General features: G+C 45.1%; 1 protein-coding gene across 12 annotated transcripts in view; it reads right to left on the bottom strand.

The window, feature by feature from the left end:
* LOC135324163 (lens epithelium-derived growth factor-like) overlaps positions 1 to 25,909 on the bottom strand; it is a 117,010-nt gene that overhangs the window by 13,085 nt on the left and 78,016 nt on the right. For all 12 annotated transcript variants that reach the window (XM_064499794.1, XM_064499801.1, XM_064499792.1 and 9 more), the window contains exons 6-9: positions 21,117 to 21,212; positions 20,668 to 20,730; positions 8,416 to 8,509; positions 6,383 to 6,458 (exon numbers count right to left, since the gene is read on the bottom strand). In XM_064499794.1, the coding sequence (XP_064355864.1) occupies positions 6,383 to 6,458; positions 8,416 to 8,509; positions 20,668 to 20,730; positions 21,117 to 21,212 (329 nt within the window). The remainder of the gene's footprint in view (positions 1 to 6,382; positions 6,459 to 8,415; positions 8,510 to 20,667; positions 20,731 to 21,116; positions 21,213 to 25,909) is intronic.

Genomic DNA, 25,909 nt, shown 5'->3' with positions numbered 1-25,909 from the left:
GGAAAACGCCGGGGAACCCCTGCTCAGACGCAGAGGTAATAAATGCTCCATATCGACCATCGTATGCCTTGTGTTTGTATATCCGTCCCTGCCAGGAGTCCAGGCGGTGCCCCCGCCTCACCCTTACACTTGGCGTAGTCGGCAGGATACACAAACGACAATGCCGTGGCCGAGGAGAGCGAAGGGGGAGGGCGAGAGTCAAGAAGGGACTGCTCGCCTGCGGCTGCCAGGATGGCCCCAGACTGAGCCATGGGGGCTGGTAGCTGCATTGCTTGCCACGCTGGCAGTCCCCGAGGACTGGCCAGAGTTGGCACAGGGGGAAAACGTTACCCCGAAGGCGGTTGAATCCACTTTACAGGTTATGCCCTTCCATGCCGCTTCGGAAGCAGCTCGGAAGCTGGACAGACGATTAGGGTGGGCACTGCTGACAGGCATTCGAGCCTTACATAATGAGGTATAATCTTTGCAGCAACAAGTAAAAGATCTGGAGAAGGAGAGTGGAGATTTGTGTGATGCGAGGACAGTAGCACAGGAGTTGATTATGACCCAAACTGAAAAGAGTCAGGAATTAACCCAGAGGGTAGAGCAATTAGCTTTGCGGATGGCTAATAGGCGGCATGGGCATTATGGGAAGGTGCCTGCTACTGTTTCTCAGGTGTGGGCGATTATAACTTGACCCTCCTGGGACCCAGAGGAGTGGGATGGCAATATTTGGAGTACTTCCTCTGACTTGGAGGTGGAATTTGCATTAGAAGGAGAACTGACTACTCCCCAGGTCTGACCTCTTGTGCAACTGAAGGGGGAGAGACAAATAGATAGGGATACTGTAGAGCAGTCAAGGACTTATATGCCAAAAGAGATATGTGAGTGTTTAACTACTTTCCAGCAGCAGCCCAGGGAGTCTTTGTTAGCCTGGTTAGTGAGAGCATGGGATGCAGGTGCTGGATCACTTACTCTTGCAAGAGAGGAGCTGAATTTAATGAGCCCCTTATCGACTGATGCCCAACTACAGTATTATCTTACCCAAATAACTTCTGCATGGGATGGGGCAGGAAATGTTATTGTAGCTCCAACATTATATCGATGGTTGTGCGCCACTGTGGCAGGTGCGTACAGGTCCACCAGTGAGTTAGCTGCTACAGTGGGGGCTTTGGTAAACAATATAAGGGATTTGGCACTTGTTGGTGAACCAGATACTAAGCCAGTGAGAGCAGTTTGGAATTCCAAGGTAGGATTGGCAGGGACTACTAAATTGAGTGGAAAGCTAATGAGGTGACAGATGTGGACTGATTTGCTGCAGGCAGGGGTATTACATGATGAGATAAATGGTCTTTCTACTGCTGACTTCTTTAAGCAGCAGTTACCTGCTAATCAGCAATATCAGACACAGCCTATCACCCCACCTGCTCCAGCCACAGCATGGAAATTGCCAGCCAAAAGACAATGAGGGGGAGGCGGGTCCCCTGCAATATGAGCATCCCTTGAGGCTTGGCATCCAGGGGACTGATGCCCTTATGTACCCCTGCGAATTCGCTGGTGCTCTGGAGGAGAAATTGCTGTGCTTGCTTTAGTAGATACTGGGGCAGAAGTTACCATACTACATACTGCGGTAGCTCTGGGGAAGGCCAATATCCGTATATGTGGGTTGGAAGGATCGGCCACCCCAGTGGTACAGGCTGTAGTTACGTTAACGTTTGGCAAAAAAAAAAAAAAAAAAAAAAAATTACCCTGGTTTTATTAGCACCAATTTGTGAGTACCTCTTGGGGATTGACGTGTTACTGGGCAGAGATATTCAGACCCTACAGGAGCAGGGGTGGGCTGTAAACCCTGAGAAGGTACAGGGGCCAGACATCAGTGTGCAATTCTTAGGGATAGTCTGGAGGGGGCAGACAAAAGCTATCCCTGGGAAAGTGCGCAATACTATTCAACAATACCCTGTTGCCACTGCTGTAAAACAACTACAAGCTTTTTTGGGCCTTTGGGGGTTCTGGCGGACCTTTATACCCCACTTAGCATATTTAATGCGGCCACTACAGAATTTGACCAAAAAAAAGGGTAGCCAGTGGCAATGGACTAAAGAGCAGCAGCAAGCCTTTGACCTGTGCAAGGAGGCGGTGGACTAACGTTCCAAGCTATTCACTCCATAGGAGGGACAACCTTTCGAGCTGGAGGTAACAGTTATGGGGGATAAAATGTCTTGGGGGTTGTGGCAGCAATGTGCCCATGCAAGGCAGGAACCTATAGGTTTCTGGTCCCGTTCCCTGCAAGGGGCCACAGCAAATTATACACCTCTGGAGAAACAGCTTTTGGCTGTGGTGTGGGCTTTGCAGGATACAGAAGGAGTTACAGGACGTGACCCGGTGACTGTACACACCCCCCTCCCCATTCAGGCATGGGTGATGGATGATACAATCAGGGCCTATGTAGGGGAAACACTCTACAAGCCCAGTTTAAGGGGGGGAGAATATGAGTACCCACATGCCTTGGGGTACCTTAGCCTTGTTAAGGGAAGTACGTTTTGAGCACATGCCTCTATTTTCTGAGCCAGAGGGGCTGCCCCCTCACCCCCTTGCTCCCCCAATAGACCCATTACCTGTCCAAGAGGCCCCTCCTTTTGGGATGTTATCTCCTGAGCGAGTACAAGCCAAACTGACCCTAGCAATCCCTGCTCGGATATCTGTAATGGAAGGGGGGATTGCCCCCTGCATACTCGCCTCTGGGCAGGTAGAATTCTATACATCTGAGGAACTTATGATTACTGAGCAAAGAGTTATAAGCTTACATTTAAGACTTGACTGCCCTTCACAGTGTGTATGGCTGTTTACACCTTTGATACCTGTTCAAATAGCCCCACTCTTATTGACCTCTTCTCAAGATTTATCTTTCCAGGTATCCGTATCCACGCCAGTGAATGTCTCACAGGGAGCACCAATACTGCGAGGAATCCTGACCCACAGTGCCGGAGTGCCTCAAGTTCAGCAAACATCCTCAATACACCCTTTAGCCAGTGAGTGGGTACTAACTCCTCAAAAGAAAAAAACGGCCTGGCACTGTTTTAGCAGATGGTCCAGGAGCCACTGCTCTAGTTCTTCCTGACGGTGATACCATGCCTTTCTGTCTTCCCATCAACAGGTTATCATGCTGGCATCTGGAAGTCGCTGTTGGAATGTTGCCTCTCGCTCACCCCGACAGATGCCCTTGATCTACAAGACCATCCAGCTTCCCATGTAAATACATGGATTTGGCTGGCACAAAGATCAGCTAACCTCTCTGCTTTCTGTATTTCAGGAGAATGATCAGTGGATGATGTCTTAACTATGTGTTACATAGGTGTGCCAGCTCCACTCGCCGTATTGCAGAGTTATACTTTTTAAAAAAAAAAAAAGATATTTCTGTTACTCCCATGAATTTCTACGATTTGAGTATTGTTTCCCAAAAGCTGACACCTTGGACTTATTCTTTTCATATAGCTAACATATCTAAAGCAGATACTTGCTTTCACTTTGTAAATGCTGCCTCTGTTCTGCAGAATGTAACTGATATGCAGTCAATTTGTAATGACACTATGGATATTACCTATGTGTCTGCTCACCTTATACTACCATTAGGGTGGTTCCTTCTGTGTGGCAATACAGCATATACATATGTGCCGGCCAGGTCGTGTTACTTTAAGCATTCCTCCCTTTATGACAGAGCGGCGTCGGACACCGTAGCATATCCTAAGATGCCGCTTGTGACCGCCATATAAGTTTATTTTCTCATGCAGAAGCCTTAGGCCTATTGTTGAGCCTAGCTGGGATCCCGGAGGTGGTGGCGCATAATCGTAAACAGTTAGAGCATGTTGCCTGTGCTTTAGCTCAAGGCTTAAATTGGACATCTAGAGCCATTGCCTCTTTAAATAGGGAGTTGGGAGCAGTGTAGCAAGGAACACTGCAAAACCATTTAGTGATCAACTGTATCCTACTGCGATATAACCACGGACGTCATGACTTCGCCGAGATGTGCTGTCTCGACATCACTGATGAATCGGCATCTATTGAGAATGGTATCAGCCACCTACAAGACATTATCCAACATATCCTGCAGAACGATGGAGATGCCTGGCTGGCTAATTGGTTTGGCTCCCTAATGGGATGGCTGGGCCACCTCATACACGGAGAACTCTTGTCTATCTCTTGCTTTGTATTATGTTATGTTTTGATTTCATTACTTTGTAAACTCCCTTGCCTCATACCCCATGCCCTTCTGAAGATTGGGACGGCCTGTAACTAGCTTTCCATCGCGGGGGTGGAGTGTATGGGAAAGTGCGGAAGAATGTCAAGGAGATAGACGATGGAAGCTAGCCAGACCATTCTGTGGGAAAAGGAGCATCAGCAGGGCATATTGACCCATAGTCACGTAGTTGAGCCTGTGCCAGGGTGGCGCTGCACCTGGGCTTTGAATCGAGAATAACAATGAGCTCAACATGCTTACTGCGCATGTGTAGAGTACATAAAAACTTCATCTAGTGCCCCCCTCGGTGTTCCTCACCCTGGACCGATGCTCAGCGGTGCCAGGGATCCCCCACTCCATTATTGCCTCAATCAGGAAAACGCCAGGGAACCCTCGCTGAGACGCAGAGGTAATAAATTCTCCATATCGACCATCATATGCCTTGTGTTTGTGTATCCATCCCTGCTGGGAGTCCAGGCAGTGCCCCTGCCTCACCCTTACAATTCTGAACCTCTCTTGTTTCAACTTATGCCTGTTGTCTCATCCTCCCACCATGCACCACTGAAGAGCCTGGCTCCTTCTTCTTGATGACCTCCTTGTAGGTTTTGGAAGGATACTATTAGGTCCCCCAAGCCTTTTCTTCTCCAGGCTGAACAAGCCCAGTTTACTCAGCCTCTCTTCATAGGGCAAGTGCTCCAGCCCCTGACCAGCTTTGTTGCTTTCTGCTGAACTCACTCCAGTTAGTCAGCATCTTTTTCATGTACTGTGGGACCCAAAACTGGACACAGTATTCTAGATGTGGTCTAATGAGTGCTGAGTAGAGGCGAAGAATCACTTCCCTCAATCTAAGGCTATGCTCCTGTCCATACAGCCCAGGATGCTGGTGGCCTTCTTTGATGCCAGGGCACACTGTTGGCTCATGGTCAGCTTGTTGTCCACCAGGTCCCCCAGGTCCTTTTCAGCAGAGCTGCTCCCCAGCCAGTCAGTCCCCAATCTGTACTGTTATCAGGGGTTCTTCCTTCCCAGGGGCACAACTTGGCATTTGTCCTTGTTGAATTTCATGATGTTCCTGTTGGCCCATTCCTCTAGCCTGTCTAGGTCCCTCTGGATAGCAGCCCTGCCCTCGAGTGTACTGACTGGTCCCCCCGGTTTGCTGTCATCTGCAAACTTGAAGAGAGTGCATTCCATCACCTCCTCCAGGTCATTGACAAAGATGTTAAACAGGACAGGTCCCAGGATAGACCCCTGTGGTACTCCACTTATTACCAGCCTCCAGGTAGAGAACAACTGATTAACCAGTACCCCCTGAGCCAAATCATCCAACCACTTTTTTTACTTATCTGGTTGTCCACCCATTCAGACTGTAACATCCTAACTTGGATTCAATTTAAAGATGTCTCAAAAAATATCTAGTAATTTTCTAAAATTATAGTCTGTTGTCTATGTAAAAAAAATAAGTATAATAGCACAGTGGCCCCAACCAAGCAAACACTAATATATGTGCATAGACCCAAAATCACTGCAAGAAGTTGGGGCTTAGAAGTTCTTTGTAAGCATAAGTGTCTGCAGGACTAGGGAATATTCAACAATGCTAATATTTTAAAATGATTTTCTGAAACATATTTAAGACATAGCTAATGAAACTGCACATATGCTAACCTGTGGAAAATTATGCAAATGCTCAACATTTCCTTCAATTACTAGAATTAAGGGCTTAGCACAAAAAATACATAGAATAAAATTCATATAGCAGATAAATAACAGATGGAGTTTCCTCAATGTGCAGAATCAAGAGATTTTTTTTTTTTTTTGAGACACAATTGTAAAAAGAGATTTGATATTTTAAGTTTCACATGATCTTCTTTTCTTCTCCACAAATACAGGCAAGTGGCACTGATATAGAAATAATCCAACAGAAAGATATACAATAGCCTTTGCAAAAGTTTTGCAAAATTAGAAAGGTTTAGCTCTTCTGTCTTATTCCAGAGCTTTACTACCTTGAGTTACTATGCATTAATTGCATAGGTTGTAAATAACTTCTACCAAAGCAAACTAACTTATATTGAGTACTACAAGGAAAACAGTGGGAAGGAACTCACAAGGGCTCATCAAATGCAACCACTTGGGTTTACAATAAAGAAATACATTTTGTATAAAAAGCCAACTCACATGTCTGTTTCTGAAGAACAAGGTGGTTTCACCAATTTGGGTCTCCCTCTTGGTTTTGGAACCTTTACGTCAGTAGCTAGTTTATACAGAACGAACAGGTTAGTCTATAGCCACCACCCATTCCTTATCTAAAAGTACTGTTTTTCATATCAACACATAGAAGCAACACTTGAGTCAAAGTTAGTAGGTTAAATATTCTGTTATACAAAATTCAAATGTTGCAACTGTGTATCAAAGTTTAATCAAGATCCCTCTGAAAAATTAAAATCTCAACCAACACTTTGGTAGTTTAAGATAGTAGTCTAAGAGGTTTAAATCATCTATTCCTGTGGCTTTTTCACCCTGTGCACTCAGAATGACCCTTCTCATGTTATGCAGCTAATAAAAATAAGCCTGAAACTAGAGAATCATGAATAAGTGTGTGTGGGGAAGTAATTTTTTATATATATATATATATATATATATATATATATATATATATATCAGCCTATTTATTAGTAGTAGTTTTAGGAGCTTCATGGAGCTTCCATCACTTTCCCTAAAAGAAAATCAGTACCAAGAAATTCTACCACCACACAGAGGTATACTGCACAACTTTACATCTTCTCAATTTCACCATATTCCAATGTTAAAGCAAGCTAAATAGTTTATCCACCTTTTCAACATTTATACCCTTCAAATTCTGTAAAATGAAAACTTAGTACACTGCCATTACAGATTCAAATTTATGGAACGTGCTTATCTGCTATCCCCAACAAACATTCTGTTAGGAAAATAGCTAACAGCCCAGTGTTTGAAGTGCTGCTGATGTTAGTGTGGAGCACTGCTAAGCAAGAGATGCATGCATCATATTAATGTGAGAGAATGCTGCATAGTACATCATCTAGTAACACATTTCCCATAGGGTGCCAAAGCATCTCTTACAAAGGTCCTTTCCTGCTCTTACAGCCAATAGCTTGTATAAACATAAATAATTTCAAAGATAAATAAAAAAAAACTCACACACATTAAAATATTAAAAATGTACATTTCATAAATATAATGAAAGTGTGTGAAGTACTAAGCTAATACTTCATTTCCTCATATCTAGTCTCAATTAACTTGCCTTGGAAGCTAATTGTGGTTGTGCTTTCTAAAAATTTTCATAATGCTAGCAGATACAGATGAGTATAAAGTATTAAATTATCTGTTTCCTAGACTACATACTCATATAGTATGTGTAAGTACATACTATATAGTATATACTAGTATATATAAATACACTTAATTGCTCCAATAACTTTCCCCATGTTAGTAGTAAATGACGAACTCAAAACATTTCCTTCAAGATTACTTGCAAACTTGCCATAAGAATTCCAATTAAATCATTGTGCTACTTTCACAAACAAGTACTGCCAAACTATTAGCAAAATGTTTGAAATTACACACTTTTAATAGCTATATTTCCTTCTCAGCTGTCTATCAATCTACAGAGATTTCTTCCAAACCTCTTTTCAGCTAAACCTCTCCAGCCCTTCACTTGTTTTTATTGTCCTTTGAGCTCTACCTACAGAGGATCTCCACACACACACTTTTTTTTTTATTAACTCATGTTTTATCGATATTCTAACACAATTTAAGTATCAATTTTATACATCTTTGATTAATACAATCCTTTGTGAAGCCACAGTGCATAGAAATAAAGAGGTCTTATTGCATATTGTGCAAGTTGGCAGAATCCTATGGAGGCTTTCCTAAAGGTGATACTTGCACCTGGATACAATGAGCCTTATTTCAGATGACCCAGCATAAGCACTAACAATTTAAAACCCTTTATGTGCTAAATACCTCAGGTTGAGATGTAGGATATATCATCACTATAACCTTCCAGCAATACACACACGAAAATGTTTACAAGATAGCCTTTAGCATTAGGAAATATTTTATGATACTTTGGGGACCTGAGGGCTGGGGGTAATAAATCCTCTGACCATCTCTATTAAGTTATTTTGTATGGGGAAAAATAAATAAAATTCCTTTTTGTTTAAAGTTACCTGCTGGTCTTCCTCTTTTTGGGCTTACTTTTGGAGCCACAGCGACTGCAGTTGCTGCTGCTGCAGCTTCTTCAGCTTCAGTTTGTTTTTCAGCCTAATTTAAAGAAAGCAATTCACAGATTAAAGCCATAGACCCTCTCCCCATAGAGCAGCTATTTGTTACATGATAGAGCAGCTATTTGTTACATGCTTCCTAAAATATTGCATATAGTTCTAAATTACTAAAAATAGACAAACCAGTTTAGTTGAGCGAGGATGCATAAAAAGACCAATAGTTTCTGTTAGGAGGAGGCCGAACCTGGTAGCCTGATAGAGATGAGGCTACCGCAGCTCCGTGCCCCAGGTCCAACCAGTAGCAAGGCTGAGAATGTATTCCCAGTAGGCACACGCACAAGCACGCATATACAACACATACATACATATACACATGGCCAGCCTCACAGATCAACACAGACAGAAACACTCAGCACTCACAGAAACACAAACAGCACCAACAGCCTCATTCTGTTCCCCTTTCTGGCTGATCAGGAGGAAGGTCCGTTAGTGGGACATATATATATATACATATGTACAATGTGGATCCCTCCAGCAGCTGGGCTTAGATTCTCAGTCTACCCAGTTGCTGGCACCTGGACATACAAGCCTCCAAGACCCACAGCCCCACTCCAGCTGCCGGTACAGACCCCTTCATGCACAACACACACTGTGGATCCATCCAGTAGCTGGCCTTGGACACGCAGTTCATCCAGTACCTGCTCCTGGATCTTCGCTCTTCCCAGGGGCCTCACCCCTAGAGACACATGAGCACGCACACACGCAGGTCTCAGTTGGCCCCCAAACACCATGCGCCCCCACTGCTCTGGCAGTTGATGGGGACTTGCCGGATACTTCCAGTAGCAAATGCCCCTGTCATCTCACCCTTAGAGAACCAGACACATACCTGGTTCCCAGATCGCTTAAACTACTCACTAGCTAGTCTGGCTTGGTATTTACTAGCAATCAAACACTGACTTGTTTTGTACCCTCACTCCCTCCAGTTGCTGGCATCACAGACACACAGGCCCTCTGACCCATGGTCCTCCTCCAGTTGCTGGCACTTAGACCTCCATGCACACACGTGCACACAGAATAGAGAGTACCTCACCCAGAAAAACAGTTAGAAAAGGAATGTAATAAGATGATAGGACAGACTGTGCTGATCAAGCACAGGGCACAGCCAGACAAGCATACTGAGCAGCAGCCTGTTTACATAGGAGACTAGCACTTTTTATCCCCTTGTACCTCTGATTTCCCACATTTTTCCACCCTAGATCCCTCTCTTTCTCTGCCTTTGGTTCCTCCCCTAAACATCCCATAATAAGTCTTGTGCAATCACAAAATATTCTTCCCCTGCATCCCATAATGTGCCCCATACCCCTTGGCAGTGACACCCCCCCCCCCCCCATACAGTCCCAAAGGTGCTCCCTTCCTTTGGGGACCCACTCCCATTGACTCATATTCCTGAGTTTCACACCTGGACCATGGGGCTGATGCTCTCCTGGAATAGCACTGGGAGGAGCCTGGACAGGGTGTCTGTTCCTCTAAGCAGGTAATTTGGGTTCCCCTGCCTGTCACTGTGCCTCTGTGCTTGTGGAGATGAGCCCTTGATGGGCTGATTGCTCTCCTGTGATGGAGCCAGGAGTAGCCAGGGCAGGATATTATTTGGGTTCCCCCATCTGCCATTGTCTCTCTGTGCTTGTGTGCGTGTGTGTGTCTGCGTGCGCAGATGAGATGAGAAAATAAACCTTAAATTATTGCTTTTCCTTTTTTTCCCATACAAAATAGAGAGGATTAAGTTTTGAGTTTGAAATCTATAGACTGAAAGTTTTTTAAAAAAATTATAAGCATAATATTTTAATGGTAAATTTTGTGGAATAACAGCCCCTTTAATCTTCACTTTAAAAGTATTTAAATGCTTTGCTGATGGTTTTATCCAATATTAACAAGTAATACACATTTCAAAAACCCATTCAGAAAACAGGAGACAGTTGTAGTATATATTTTTTTATGACTACTGTATGTTTTTCCAGTTAATAGCAGGAAAGAGTGTAAATACTTTTTCAACTGCTTAATTGCTTCATTTCTATAATATGACAGGAAGAGAGTAGGTTTTGACCTGTTTGTGTGTAGTTTTTCAACATGTGGCAGGATGGCTTTTCACTGTTTTGTACGATTTCGAGGCATTGTTTTTATAGCAGTTAATGTTAAAGTTTAGTTTTGTTCTTGTAAACATTGTACCAATTTCTGCTATGTGACTTTCTCATAGTATGCTTTTGGTATTATAGATGTGATACTAGGAAGAAATCTGGTGTTTTCACTGAACCTATTGATGATGCACATTGGTCAGAAAACAATCATCTTGAATGATTTTTAAAAAATTAAAGTCTTTAAGAATCAACTTCTTTGTATCAGTTTAATGTTCAAATTGTATAAATTAAGGCATTCATAGGGGCCATAACTGTTTGGAATGTCTGAATCAACGAAGTTTAGAGCTTTTCCTTGGCATAAACTTTGGGGTTTAGAATTTAGGTTTTCCAAAAAAAACCCAAAACAAACAAGCCAAAAAAAAAAAAAACTTGTAAAGATTTTTCAATGCGAGAAGGGAAGGAGACAGAGAAGAGCTACACTTATAAATTCTCTTAGCCCTGCCCCTACTCTCAGGCCCCTCCCCCCATCTCTCTCTCTCTGCCCCCTGACCCTCTCTCTACCCCCTATGCAGTATTGGCCCCCCTCTCTGTGTCTTGGCCTACTGAGCTGACATCACTCAAATAGTTAGATTGATATCAAAGGCCCACAGTTTGACCCTCAGTATGCTGCTTGTAGTTGTTAGGGATATAACTTTTGTTAGATAAAGCACAATTAGGCAGGTGTTATGGGAAAAAAAACAAACGCACACATGTAATTGGCAGAAATAGCAGAACTAAACTTATACAAGAATATCTGCCCGGCGCCTCACTACACCAATCAACAAGCAACAGTTCAGCAGGGTCCACCAACCAGCAAAGAGGAAACAATCTGGAAGGTGCACTCCACCTCATAAACCTCATCTACCTCAGCCCAAAGTTGGGGGGGGGGGGGGGACACAGGCATGACTCTGCCTTTGGGGATGCCTGGGACCAAGCTCGCGTGGCCAGAACCAACACACTCAGAACCCTACTCCTCCTGACCCCTGACAACCACCACTCCTGTCAGCAAGGAAAGGGGAAGTAGAGATAACCACTCTTCTGTACCTTTGTAGTGTTCTTTGCATTCTTAATCGCTCTTTCACAGAGGCAATAAATATCCAAACTCCTTTATATGGATGCAATTATTGTGTGCATTTAGTCTGTCCTGACCTAAACAACAGCATTAATAAAATTGGTGTCAGAAGTGGGATTTGAAGGAGGTTCCGGACCATGAAAAGAGGGTTGTACAGCTGTAGTGCTGCCCAACAAACGTCTGCAAGGCTAAGGCTGCCTACAGCTGCTGGGTTCATTTGCCCAGGTGTAATCTTGTGGAGCCAGGGGTTAGGTGCTCGGAGGTAGGAGTCTGGTGGGAAGCGCACTTAGTACTCCTACTGGAGGTAGCGTGTCAGTAGCATCTATAGGATAACCCTAACTTCTACTCGATGTAGCACGTCAATAGTGTATATAAGATAGCACAAACAGTTTGAAACTTGTTCAAATGTAAGAACGCGGGAAGCTGGGAAGTGACTCCCAAACCTCCAGTACCCGGATGGGAGAAGGAATGAGCACCTTTGGCTCAGTGCCTGGTCTGGATGCACGCTCCAGTGGCTTGGGAATTGACGCCTGAGCATACTGAGAACCCTAAAGAACTGGCAACCCAATGGGGAAAAGTTTTTAATATCTTTAAAGGAAAGGGTGAAAAATGTGCACCTTTGTGTACCAGGCTCTTTTAGAGCGGAACTGGAGAGACCAGCTGCAGGCATGAGAAATGGAGAGCCGGACAGCTGATCTAGAGCACGGTAACAGATTTCTTAGCTGAAGTTGCCCCCTTAGTCTAAACTAGGCAATGGAAAAGGAAGGGAACAGGATGATTGACGTGACTGCAAAGAGGGGGGGGAAGCGACAGTTGATGGGGATCAGGGCAGCCCATCCACCTCTGGGGGTGCACTGGAAGAGGAAAAAACTGAAACCACATGACCTTTATATAGTGCCAAATTGTGAGACCTAAGGGCGGGGATTTTAGGCGGGGAGCAGGAGAAAACCTGCTAACATGGCTATTACGATGCTGGGATGCGGACACCAGTGACTCTGAGCTGGATAACCGGGAGGTGTGGTGGATGGGGTCTCTGTCCAATGATGGAGCCATGGATAGTACAATCCGATCTTGTGGTGAAACTAATCTGTGGCATAGACTGCTTGCTGGGGTGAGAGGATGTTATTTGCAGAAAGAGGACCTTCTGGACACGTGCTTCCAGAAGGGGTGGTGTACGGCTGAAGAAAGGATTCAGAGGTTAAGGGAGCAAGCAGTGGTCGAAGCAGCATATGGCGTGACAGGCAGCCCACCTTTGATCGATGTGGACCAAGTGGGGGTGACTCAGGCCATTTGGAAGTGATTGGTTCATGCCCCCCCCCCCCCCCCCCCGCAGTTAGCCAGTACCATGGCTGGGATGATCCTAGGAACCAACCCCCCCCCCCCCCCGACCCTGGTGTGTGGGGGGATAGGCGATGCACTCCCTCAGCTGGAGAAGACATTGCTGCTCCCCTCCCCCGCCAAGGCACGGGTAGCCACGGTGCGAGAACAAGGGTGGCTGGCGCCACCTGCTGATGGACTGAGGGAACCGCCGCCGAGCGGACGCCCCAGAGTGACCCGCAGAGCTCTGTGGGTATGGCTACAAGAGCAGGGGGAGGGCGTGGCAGGTGGCATGGCGGAAGTACCAAGGAGGTGGCCACCCGGGTACGCGAACTCCAGCAGCAACAAAGGACATCTGCCAAGCCACAGCAGGCTGAGAAAGGCCTCACATCGTCAGCCCCACCAGCAGAAGAATCCTCCTACACCCCTCTCCTAAAAGAACTGGCTCCATTAAACCTCCTATAGGGAGTCCTTGCCCCAGCCAGGTGGGGAAATGGATGATGAAGATGGTACAGAGGATAACAGGATTTACTGGACTGTGCAAGTCCAGTGGCCTGGCACATATTGACCCATAGAACATAAGCCTTGGTGGACACAGGAGCTCAATGCACCCTGCTCCCTTCCACCCTGAGTGGAAAGATGCTAGTCATCATCAAAGGAGTCACCAGAGGCCAGCAGAAGCTGTGTGTGTAGTAGAAGCTGAACTAAAGGAAACTGGAAACTCCACGAAATGGTAATGGGACTTGGCACCCCTTGCTTCTCAGGCATTGACTTTTTAAGGAAAGGACATTTTAAGGACCCACGAGGACATTGATGGGCATGTGGCATCACTGCTGTGGAAATGAATGAGGACACCCCTTTGATAGCTCAACTACCTGGTCTCTCAGAGGGAAAGTCAGTAGTAGGACTGCTACAGACATCACCTCAATTGGTGCTAGGGGCAACTCAAATGGTACACTGATGGCAATATCGGACCAAAGGGGATTTGCTCGGTGCCATACACTGTCTTATCAAAGAGCTGGAAAGTCAAGAGATGGTTACTTGAACCTATTCACCCTTCAACAGCGCCATCTGGCTGGTGCAAAAACCCAACGGGGATTGGCAATTAACCATAGACTATCGAGGTTTGAATGAAGCAACGCCACCCTTGAGTGCAGCAGTACCAGATATGCTAGAACTACAGTATGAACTCGAAGCAAAGAATGCTGCCTGGCATGTGACCCATCGACATAGCTAATGTGTTTTTCCCAATTCCCCTGGTCCCTGAGTGTAAACCGCAGTTTGCCTTTACCTGGATAGGAGTACAACACACCTAGGACCATCCGCTACAAGGATGGAAGCATAGCCCTACCACCATCTGTCACAAACTTATACAAAAGGTTTTGGAGGAGGGCAATGCCCCAGCTCACTTACTTACAGTACATCGATGACATCATAGTATGGGGAAACACTGCCCAAGAGGCAAACAGATCATTGGAATTTTACTAAATGCAGGGTTTGCGATCAAGAGGAATAAGGTAAATGAAGGGACCCGCGCAAGAAATACAGTTTCTGGGTGTCAACTGGCAAGAAGGGCTCTGTCACATCCCTACTGATGTGATTGACAAGATCGTGGCAATGGCACCACCAAGCGATAAAAGAAAACACAGGTTTTTTCTTGGAATGGTGGGATTTTGGCAAATGCGCATCCCCGGATACAGTCAGCTCGTGAGCCCCCTGTACCAAGTCACCAGGAAAGCGAACTCATTTGAGTGAGGAGCCGAGCAATACCAAGCCTTTGACCAGGTAAAATGAGAAGTAGCACGTGCAGTTGCCCTGGGCCCTGTCAGAACCGGTCCAAACATCTGAAACGTGCTATATGCATCAGCAGGGGACCAATCAATCCAATGGAGCTTATGGCAGAAAACACTAGGAGAGACCAGAGGAAGACCCCATGGATTCTGGAGCCAAGGCTACCATGGATCCGAGAAAAACTATATCCCATCAGAAAAAGAAATATTAGCCACCTATGAGGGAATCCAGGCAGCATCTGAAGCAGTGGGGATGCAATCACAACTGCTGCTGGCACCTCGGCTGCTGGTACTTCACTGGATGCTGAAAGGAAAAATGCCCTTGACTCGTCACATGACGAGTGCTACTTGGAGTAAATGGACAGCCCTGATTACCCAGTGGGCTCAGATGGGGAAACAGAGATGTCTGGGCCTGGTAGAAGAGCTGATGAAATGGCCCAAAAATTGCGATTTTGGGGCCTCACCCGAGGTATTACCATGCGCTCAAGAAGCCCTGGAATATGACAAGCTATCCAAAGAAGAGCGACAATATGCCCTGTTCTCTGATGGTTCTTGTCGAATTATTGGCAATCAGAGAAGATGGAAAGCTGCCGTTTGGAATCCTGTCTAACAGGTGATAAAAACGGATGAAGGTGAAGGACAATCGAGTCAGTTTGCAGAAGTCCAAGCTATGAGACTGGCCATCAATATAGCATCACCTATTGCTGGGCAAGAGACCGAGGGGTGGACTTGTCTAAAGATGCCATTATACAAATAACGAAGGACTGAAATTTGTGCATTAGTGAAAAAAGCTAAACAACAAAAAACATTGAAGCACAAAAGATGACATTTAAACTACCAATTTGGAGATGCGTGGCAAGTAGACTACATTGGACCTTTGTACAGGACTAGTAGGGGGCACCAATATGTTCTAACCATGGTAGAAATGACTACAGACTGGCTGAAGACTTACCCAGTGGCCCATGCCACTGCTAAAAGCACAATAGTAAGTCTTGAAAAACAAATTTTGTGGAGACATGATACACCCAAAAGAATTGAGTCTGACAATGGCTCTCATTTCAAAAATGAAATGATAAAGTTAGGGACAGATGAACATGGAATTGACTGGATATACCATATCCCCTATTATCCCCAGGCATCGGGAAAGGTAGAACGGCATAATGGACTCCTGAAAACTACGCTACGAGCCCTGGGAAAAAGGGATATGAGAAACTGGGATGTTAATTTGGCAGAAGCCACTTGGCTTGTGAACACTTGAGGGTCATCGTCCTGACCCAGCCCAGCCCAGGCTAGACCTGTGTTACCTCCCTAAGTCCGACTCTCCCCCTTTAGATTGAAGGCTTGAATCGTAACTGATCGAGATGGTTATAATGTTTATTGATTAAGAGAGACACCTTAAAAAAACTAATAATACTTTAATTGGCTAATAAACACACCACTTATTAGTAATATTGCTGCACAATTATATCACTGCAAGTAATATTGAGTTACAATTCTATTGCTTATTATTATTGATACACAGTTATGTTACTATAAAGCAAGCATATAAATCACACACGTAAGGCAATAGAATTGCAACTTAATAGCGCTTTCCTTCTGCACTTAATAGTAAGGTACAAGTCTATCCCTCCGTACAAGTTTATCCTTTTTTACTCCACCCTCCCACATCAAGTCTTTCAGACACAGACCTGATGGAGAGTCCAGCGGTTTGTCCAAGGGGGTTCCCTCCAGCGTCCTGGGGGGCTTGGGCCTGCAGGTCAGCTTCACCACCGTCTGTAGGCATCCACGCTCCTACCGTCGCAAGATTCCCCCAGTTCTTTGTTCTCCACCTGATTTTATACCTTATTCCCCGCCCCCCCTTTTTTTTTTCCTCTTTTCCTGAACCCACCTTTTTGCCACCCCTGCTCCTCCTTTTCTCTGCCCAAACTCCTCCCAAGAAAACAACCCACCCCTAATTACTTTTTCCTCATTGGTCCCAGTTCTGTTACATCTGTACCCAAATTCAGTGTTTCCAACGCTGTTACCTAGGCAATTTCGGCCTAATATGGTATTACTGATACAGTTATCCAGATGAAGGCAGCCTTGCATCTCAAGACTCCCGTCTGACCTTACGGTTCATGCTGGTTTTATTTCATTTCCATTATATGCTTTTTGGACAGAATTATCTTACTTTAGCCTTGATACCCCTACCTACTCCTAATGAAGCACAAGCAGTTTGCATACCAGAGCAACGACATAACCCAGTTAGTACTCACACCATACTTCTGTCCTTGAACAGCTTTCATCACACCTCTGGTTCCCATCAGAGACCTTAACTAGTTTTGAAGCCTAGTAATCCAGCAGGACCTCTGGCTCACAACCTGTCAGAACGGTAGATGGAGATAAGGCTCCCATCATGACAGGCCATGATTGGATGGGAACAAAGGTTTGGGCTGTCACTCCCTTAGGGAAAGGGAAAACACGGGGGGAGGGGGTAGTGTTTGCACATGGACCAGGACACAGAGCATGGGTAATGTTACAAAACAGGAAAATTATCTACACACACATACACAGTCTGTAATTAACCCCCTGTGAGCCTCATTGTATACAGGAAGATGAACCCTATTTTGGTATGGACAGCAGTCTGGACTTTGACCATAACAGTGGCACAAACAACGACCCCCCCCCCCCAGTGCCAGCTGCAAGCTACCATGCCACTGCAGAATGAGAGCGAAACATATGAAGTGAACCGTAACAAAAAAAAAAATTATTGGAGGATTCGTGGTATGGTGGGAAATTGAAGGGGGATGTGTTACTGTATATGGGGCAGGGATATGCTGGATAATAGTCCCTAAAGATAATACAAACCAGTTTACTCTGAATAGCACCCAGAATGGAGCAGGTAAAAATGGAGCCTGGTATGTAGGATATATTAGTGAACATAAGGACTTCTCAACAGTATGATGACTGGACTTAACTGGACCACCAACTTGACGAGCATTTATAAAAGAACCCAAAACAATCTAAGATTAGAATTTAAATATAATTAGACCCTATCTAATGGAAGAAACACAAACCAAACTAGTGACTTAACCTCCATATTATCTTGGCAAAGAACGCAGCGAGCCCCACAATCTGAACACCACCCCCCGTTATCTTTGACCATAGGAAAGTGGCAAACTTTACTTGGGGTAATCCAATAAGAGAAAGAGTACCCACATCAGGTGGGATTGGAATGCAAGTCAACAAAATACCACCTGTACCCCTTTTATTACAGGGATTCGACATGCCATGTTCCCTGAACACGACATTCACAGAAGAACTAAAAGAGACATATCAGGAATGCCAGGACTTGGAGGAGTTGCCCTAAACACCATGGATATCCAAGCCCTCCAAGCCTGGCTGCAACTGGTTGGACAACTAGCCTCTCAGCACTTTGAGGGGCTAGCTAAAGCTGCTAGCCAATTAGAAATGGCTGACCTCCAATTGCACTCAATAGAAAGACAGACCTGGGAAGTAGTGAAAAAACGGTCTAAGATTATTTCTACTGGTGTCCAGAATGCCTCTTTGGACACTACCTGCCAAAGTATGCAACTGGCCACTTTGCAGATTAACCATTCTTGTTCATTACTAGTAAAGGAAAACATTGGGAGAGTGTAGCCCGTATGGTACATCTTCCTAAGGTGAGCTACACACCCAAGATGCTGGGGCAGTTCTGAGAATTAGGTGGACAGACCCACCTGCGTGGACTACATATGTCCAAGGGGGTGACATTACCAGTCATAATGGCTGGTCGGTTATGGACACATAGCTTAACATCCCCATGGCTATAGATGGATAGTGAACAAAACAAAACTGTCCCTGTAGATATTCGAGGGTGTGAGGAATGGGACCATAAGAAGTGGATATGTACACAAGAACCCCCTACTGTGACTAACTCTTGTGCAAGTAGCAGAACTCAAGATATCTGTACCCTTATATCTTTTAGAGAAAAACAGCTTGTAACCAATAATTCGTGTAGTGTCTGTAGATCTGCCAGTGGAGTGGGAAGATGGAACATGCTCATTCCTGCCCGTGTAAGAATGTAAAACCAGTGCTACTGTGGCTATAATTGGTAACAACACCTATCATGCCCCAGTTGACATCACTTGAGTAGTTAGGCCAATGTCGGAGGCCCTTGGTTTGACCTTTGGTATGTTGCTCTGTAGTTGCTAGGAATGTAACTTTTGTTAGATAAAGCACAGTTAGACAGGTGTTATGGGAAAAAAACCCCGCATAATTGACAGAAATACAGAAATAGCAGAACTAAACTTACACAAGAATACTTGCCCAGCAACTTGCTGTACCAATCAACGAGCAACAGCTCGGAGCAGTCCACCAACCAGCAAAGATCAAACAATCTGGAAGGTGCTCTTCACCTCATAAACCTCATCCACTTCAGCCTGAAGGGGGGGGGGGGCACGCAACTCTACTTTTGGGGATGCCTGACTGCAGAGGACCTCCAGGGGCACCTGGGATCAAGCTCGCTCGGCCAGAACTGACATACTACTCTTCCCAACCACTGACAACTGCTGCGCCTGTCAGCAAGGAAAGAGGAAGTAGAGATAACCGCTCTTCTGTAACTTTTTAGTGTTCTTTGCATTCTTAATCACTCTTTCACAGAGGCAATAAATATCCAAACTCCTTCACATGGACCCAATTACTGTGTAGCAAATAAAGCATGCGCTTAGTCTGTCCTGACCTAAACCATGACAAAAACACACAGTACCGAGGGCAAAAAGGTAGATTCCAGTTCACATAAATACTAGATAGCCTAGTACTTTAAGAACAAAAAAATTAAATCTTTACCCACTACATATACTTGTAGCCTTGTCAGTACCTAAAGCATCAAAACTGTAGTTATAACTCATGCCACTGACATGGGGATGGATGCAAATGGTACCAGACTTAAAAACAGACAAACAAAAAACTTATGGGAGAAGTTTTCAAAGACATTTGTCAGCTGAACAGAGCTGCACATGCATGACAGAGGAAATGATCTTGGGCCTGGAAGCCATCTTTTATGCCAAAGAACCAGAAAGCTTGAGTGTTTGTTTGAAAAAAAATCAAAAATGAGATCTCTCAGAGTATCATCTGAGAGGTTTTTGTCCCTTTGGGAAGCTAAAAAATAACACCCACACAATCAGTGTCCCAGGTTGGTGGCTGGACTTTTAATAAGGTATTCTTTAAATTCTGGGTTTTTTTTTAAAGACTCAAGTCATTTTCATAAGGATATACAATTGCCATATCCTTATCTTTCTGAGGCAAATGATATTCAGTATGCTAATGATTCATGGCATAACACACTAAGGCCGTGGTTATACCTTCCTATGCATCTCTGCTGCCAGTAATAATGCAAGCAAGTTGAATCAGGAAATGGCTTCAACTTAAAATTAGACTTCACTCCACTTAATTCTAGTTTTCAGCTGGATCAACTCCCTAATCCGGCTTGCTGTGTGGCTACGTGAACATTAACGTTGGCACAAGAAGTGCAGGCAGCTGGGACCCCTTTTTTCAGAAGCAGCCTAGATTTATGCCAAATTGAAGTGACTACATAAGCATGGCCTCATGAAAAGGGACAGTATTTCAAGTGTTGGATTCAGTATTATGAAGATGTTAACAGAAATTTTGGGGGGCCTTCAAAGGAGAATTTGTTAGTGGTTTAACAACAGTTTACACCTTAACAGTTCTTATTTATGCTAAACTACTTACAAAAAGATGGGAGCTCCCTACTTTGCATCAAGTTCAAAGACAGAATCATGACTATCCAATGAGAAAATACCTTCAAATCCAGATTCTAATAAAGTAATATAATTAAGCATATTGTTACCTTTCTCTTTCTTCCTCTTCTAGCAATTTTAGGAATACATTTATCATTTGTTTTCATCACATCCTATAAAGACAAGAAAAAAACAAACATATTCTTAGCAAAGCTAAGATATAGTTTAAATGATCAGGAATTTCTCAGGGAAATCAAATAATTGAAGTTTCTGATATACAATTTAAGCAAAAATTTCATCACATACATCAAGACACTTTCTGTTACTAAATATGATTACATTAAAGTTTGCTCTCTGATAGTATCTCTAATTCCCATTAGCTTCAGTGAGAGGTATAGATATATATAAATACATATGAAATTTTATATTTTAAACCACTCCCAAGACAGTCACACTGCTAGCAACTGTAGCTTCTAAGCATTTGAAGATGCAGTTGTAAGTCAAAGTACATAGCATTAAAGTGAGCTTCTTTAGGTTAAAAAAGTAACATTCCACATACTTCATTACTGGGTTTTTCAAAAGGGGTATCACCTCCCTTCGTAAGATCCATCTCTTTGTCTTCTGCAGATAAGTTATTATCCTGTTTAGCAGATGACTGAAAATGGAAAAATCAACATAGAGTTACTTAATTTATAGAAAAATAGAAGTGAAAGAGAGAATAAATTCATCACTATCAGGCTGCTTTGCACTTTCAGTTTAAATAGTTTAAGTCTATATATGCACATTGCTTCTTTAGATACACATCAAGAGCCCAAAATCCAACATCTTCATTTTCATATAAGTACCTCTTTCTCTCTGTCTTTCTCTCATATTTACAGACAGTTGTCAGAAGAGGTCAAAAATATTGCAATATACCCTGATGGAACTACAAAAAAATGACACCAGCATTTATTTTATTCCATTTTGTATTCATGATAACATGATTACATTTCTCCATATCGGTACTTCTAAATGTTCATACCAACATTCAAGATTGATCTGGACCACTGCTTCTCTACATATATGCATATGGATAAGAGTCATGGATCAGAACTAGCGAACATGATCACTGTACTGTGTACAGATCTCGTGCAATAGACTACAAAAAAGGAATTTCACGGTTTGTGAACTAAAATTAGATAACACTGATCATCGATAACTGGATTTTTACAATACTGTGCTTTAAAAACAACAAAACAGAAAAAAAAACCTTTAAGAGAGCTGGCTTTCCTTTTAAGGCTATATTTGCACCTAAATTTGGTATATTAAACTTAACATTTAAATTTACACCTACATTTAAATTTGAAAATCAAGAGTTCATAATACCTGCAGTTAATCACCTTACCCTTGCAGCATATGGTTTTTAAATCTTCCATGCATCCTCTTAACTCTAAAATTACTGTGCCCTCCCGATTACAAGTGCCTACTGGGGAATTTCCTTTCTTGAAACATTAAAAACTGTAGTAATTTAACAATGAACAAAACTCAGCCAGAAGGCTATCATTCGATATAAATAACTATTTGAAAACAGGGAGCATCCAGGAGGGTTGGTATTTTTTTCATATATATTGTAAAATAAAAGATTCACTGCTACATCAAAACTAAGGACAACTAGAAGACAGTGACGAGTTAAAAGAAATGTGTATCTTGACGACACACACAGACACACACAGAGATGGGAAGAGTGACAGAGACAGAGAGACAGAGACAGAGAGACAGAGACAGAGAAAAAGACAGAGACAGACAGAGACAAAGACAGAGACAGAGGCAGACAGAGACAGAGACGGACAGACAGAGACAGAGATGGACAGAGACAGAGGCAGACAGACAGAGACAGACACAGACAGACAAAGAGACAGAGAGACAGACAGACGGAGACAGAGACAGAGGCAGACAGACAGAGAGACAGACAGAGGCAGACAGAGGCAGAGACAGAGGCAGAGGCAGACAGACACAGACAGAGGCAGAGGCAGAGACACAGACAGAGACAGAGGCAGAGACACAGACAGAGACAGAGGCAGACAGGCAGAGACAGAGGCAGAGGCAGACAGACACAGACAGAGGCAGAGGCAGAGACACAGACAGAGACAGAGGCAGAGACACAGACAGAGACAGAGGCAGACAGACAGAGACGGGCAGACAGAGATAGAGATGGAGAGACAGACAGAGACAGACAAAGACAGAGACAGAGGCAGACAGAGACAGAGATGGACAGAGACAGAGGCAGACAGACAGAGACAGACACAGACAGACACAGACAAAGAGACAGACAGACAGACAGACGGAGACAGAGGCAGACAGACAGAGAGACAGACAGAGGCAGACAGGCAGAGACAGAGGCAGAGGCAGACAGAGACAGAGACGGACAGACAGAGACGGACAGACAGAGACAGAGAGACAGAGACAGGCAGAGACAGGCAGAGACAGGCAGAGGCAGAGACAGGCAGATGGAGACAGACAGACAGAGACAGACAGACAGACAGACAGAGACAGAGAGGGACAGAGACATACAGAGACAGACAGAGACAGACAGACACAGAGAGAGACAGAGACAGAGACGGACAGAGACAGACAGACAAAGACAGAGACAGACAGACAGAGGCAGACAGACAGACAGACAGAGACAGACAGACAGAGACAGAGACAGACAGACAGAGGCAGGCAGAGACAGAGGCAGGCAGAGACAGAGACGGACAGAGACAGAAACAGGAAGAGACAGGTAGAGAGAGGCAGAGGCGGAGACAGACAGACAGAGACAGACAGACAGAGACACACAGACAGACAGACAAAGACAGAGACAGAGACGGACAGAGACAGACAAAGACAGAGACAGAGGTAGATAGAGACAGACAAAGACAGAGACAGAGAAAGAGACAGGCAGAGACAGGCAGAGGCAGAGACAGGCAGACGGAGATAGGCAGAGACAGAGAGGGACAGAGACAGACAAAGACAGAGACCAACAGACAGACCGACAGAGACAAAGAGATTGAGACAGAGAGGCAGAGACAGAGAGGCAGAGACAGAGAGGCAGAGACAGACACACAGAGACATACACAGACAGAGACAGACACAGACACAGAAAGAGATAGGGACACACAGGGACACACAGAGACAGAGAGAGACAGTTGAGAAACAGGGACAGACAGAGAAAGAGACAGACAGACAGAGACAGACAGACAGAGACAGCCATCAACAGACAGAGACAGACGCACAGAGACAGAGACAGCCAGAGACAGAAAGGGACAGACAGACAGACAGAGATAGACACAGAGAGATAGACAGAGACAGAGAGAGAGAAAGACAGAGACAGACACAGACAGACGAGGACAGAAAGAGAGGCAGAGACAGACAGAGGCAGAGAGACAGAGACAGAGACAGACAGAGACAGACAGAGACAAAGACAGGGAAAGACAGAGACAGGGACAGAGAGGGAGAGAGACAGAGAGACAGAGGCAGACAGAGACAGACAGAGACAGAGAGAGACAGACAGAGGCAGAGACGGGCAGACAGAGATAGACAGACAGAGATAGAGACAGGGACAGACAGACACAGATAGACAGACAGAGACCGACACAGATGGAGACAGAAAGGGACAAACAGACAGAGACAGCCATAGACAGACAGAGACAGAGACAGCCATAGACAGACAGAGACAGAGACAGACAGGGACAGACAGAGACATAGACAGGGACAGACAGACAGAGACGGACAGACAGACAGAGACAGAAACACACCGACAGACAGACAGACAGAGACAAAGACAGAGAGAGACAGAAAGAGACAGACAGAGACAGACAGATGGACAGAGAGGGAGAAAGAGAGAGACAGAGAGAGATGGACAGACAGAGACAGACAGAAACAGAGACAGACACATACAGACAGACAGAGAGAGAGAAAGATATCGACAGAGAACGGTAGACCTCGACAGACCTCCACAGAGATCGACAGACATAGAGAGACATGGAGAGAAATCGACAGACATGGAGAGGCATCGACAGAAATGAAGAGGCATCGACAGACATCGACAGACACGGAGAGACACGGAGAGACATCGACAGACACGGAGAGACATCGACAGACACGGAGAGACAAGAAGAGACATGGAGAGACATCGACAGACACGGAGAGACATCGACAGACACGGAGAGACACGCAGAGACATGGAGAGACATCGACAGACACGAAGAGACATGGAGAGACATCGACAGACACGGAGAGACATCGACAGACATGGAGAGACACGAAGAGACACGAAGAGACACGGAGAGACACGGAGAGACATCGACAGACACGGAGAGACACGGAGAGACACGGAGAGACATCGACAGACACGGAGAGACACGGAGAGACATCGACAGACATCGACAGACACGGAGAGACACGGAGAGACACGGAGAGACATCGACAGACACGGAGAGACACGGAGAGACACGGAGAGACATCGACAGACACGGAGAGACACGGAGAGACATCGACAGACATCGACAGACACGGAGAGACATCGACAGACACGGAGAGACACGGAGAGACATCGACAGACATCGACAGACACGGAGAGACATCGACAGACATCGACAGACACGGAGAGACATCGACAGACACGGAGAGACACGGAGAGACATCGACAGACATCGACAGACACGGAGAGACACGGAGAGACATCGACAGACATCGACAGACACGGAGAGACATCGACAGACATCGACAGACACGGAGAGACATCGACAGACACGGAGAGACACGGAGAGACATCGACAGACATCGACAGACACGGAGAGACATCGACAGACACGGAGAGACACGGAGAGACATCGACAGACATCGACAGACACGGAGAGACATCGACAGACACGGAGAGACATCGACAGACACGGAGAGACATCGACAGACATCGACAGACACGGAGAGACATCGACAGACACGGAGAGACATCGACAGACATGGGGAGACACGGAGAGACATCGACAGACATGGGGAGACACGGAGAGACATCGACAGACACGGAGAGACATGGAGAGACACGGAGAGACATCGACAGACACGGAGAGACATGGAGAGACACGGGGAGACACGGAGAGACATCGACAGACATCGACAGACACGGAGAGACATGGAGAGACATCGACAGACACGGTGAGACATCGAGAGACATGGAGAGACACGGAGAGACATCGAGAGACATGGAGAGACATCGACAGACATGGAGAGACACGGAGAGACACCGACAGACACGGAGAGACACGGTGAGACATCGACAGACAAGGAGAGACAAGGAGACACATCGACAGACACGGAGAGGCATGGACAGACACG

Source organism: Dromaius novaehollandiae, chromosome W (assembly GCF_036370855.1).
Source record: "Dromaius novaehollandiae isolate bDroNov1 chromosome W, bDroNov1.hap1, whole genome shotgun sequence".
Lineage (NCBI taxonomy): Eukaryota > Metazoa > Chordata > Aves > Casuariiformes > Dromaiidae > Dromaius > Dromaius novaehollandiae.
This window is presented reverse-complemented; position numbering and strand designations above follow the sequence as displayed.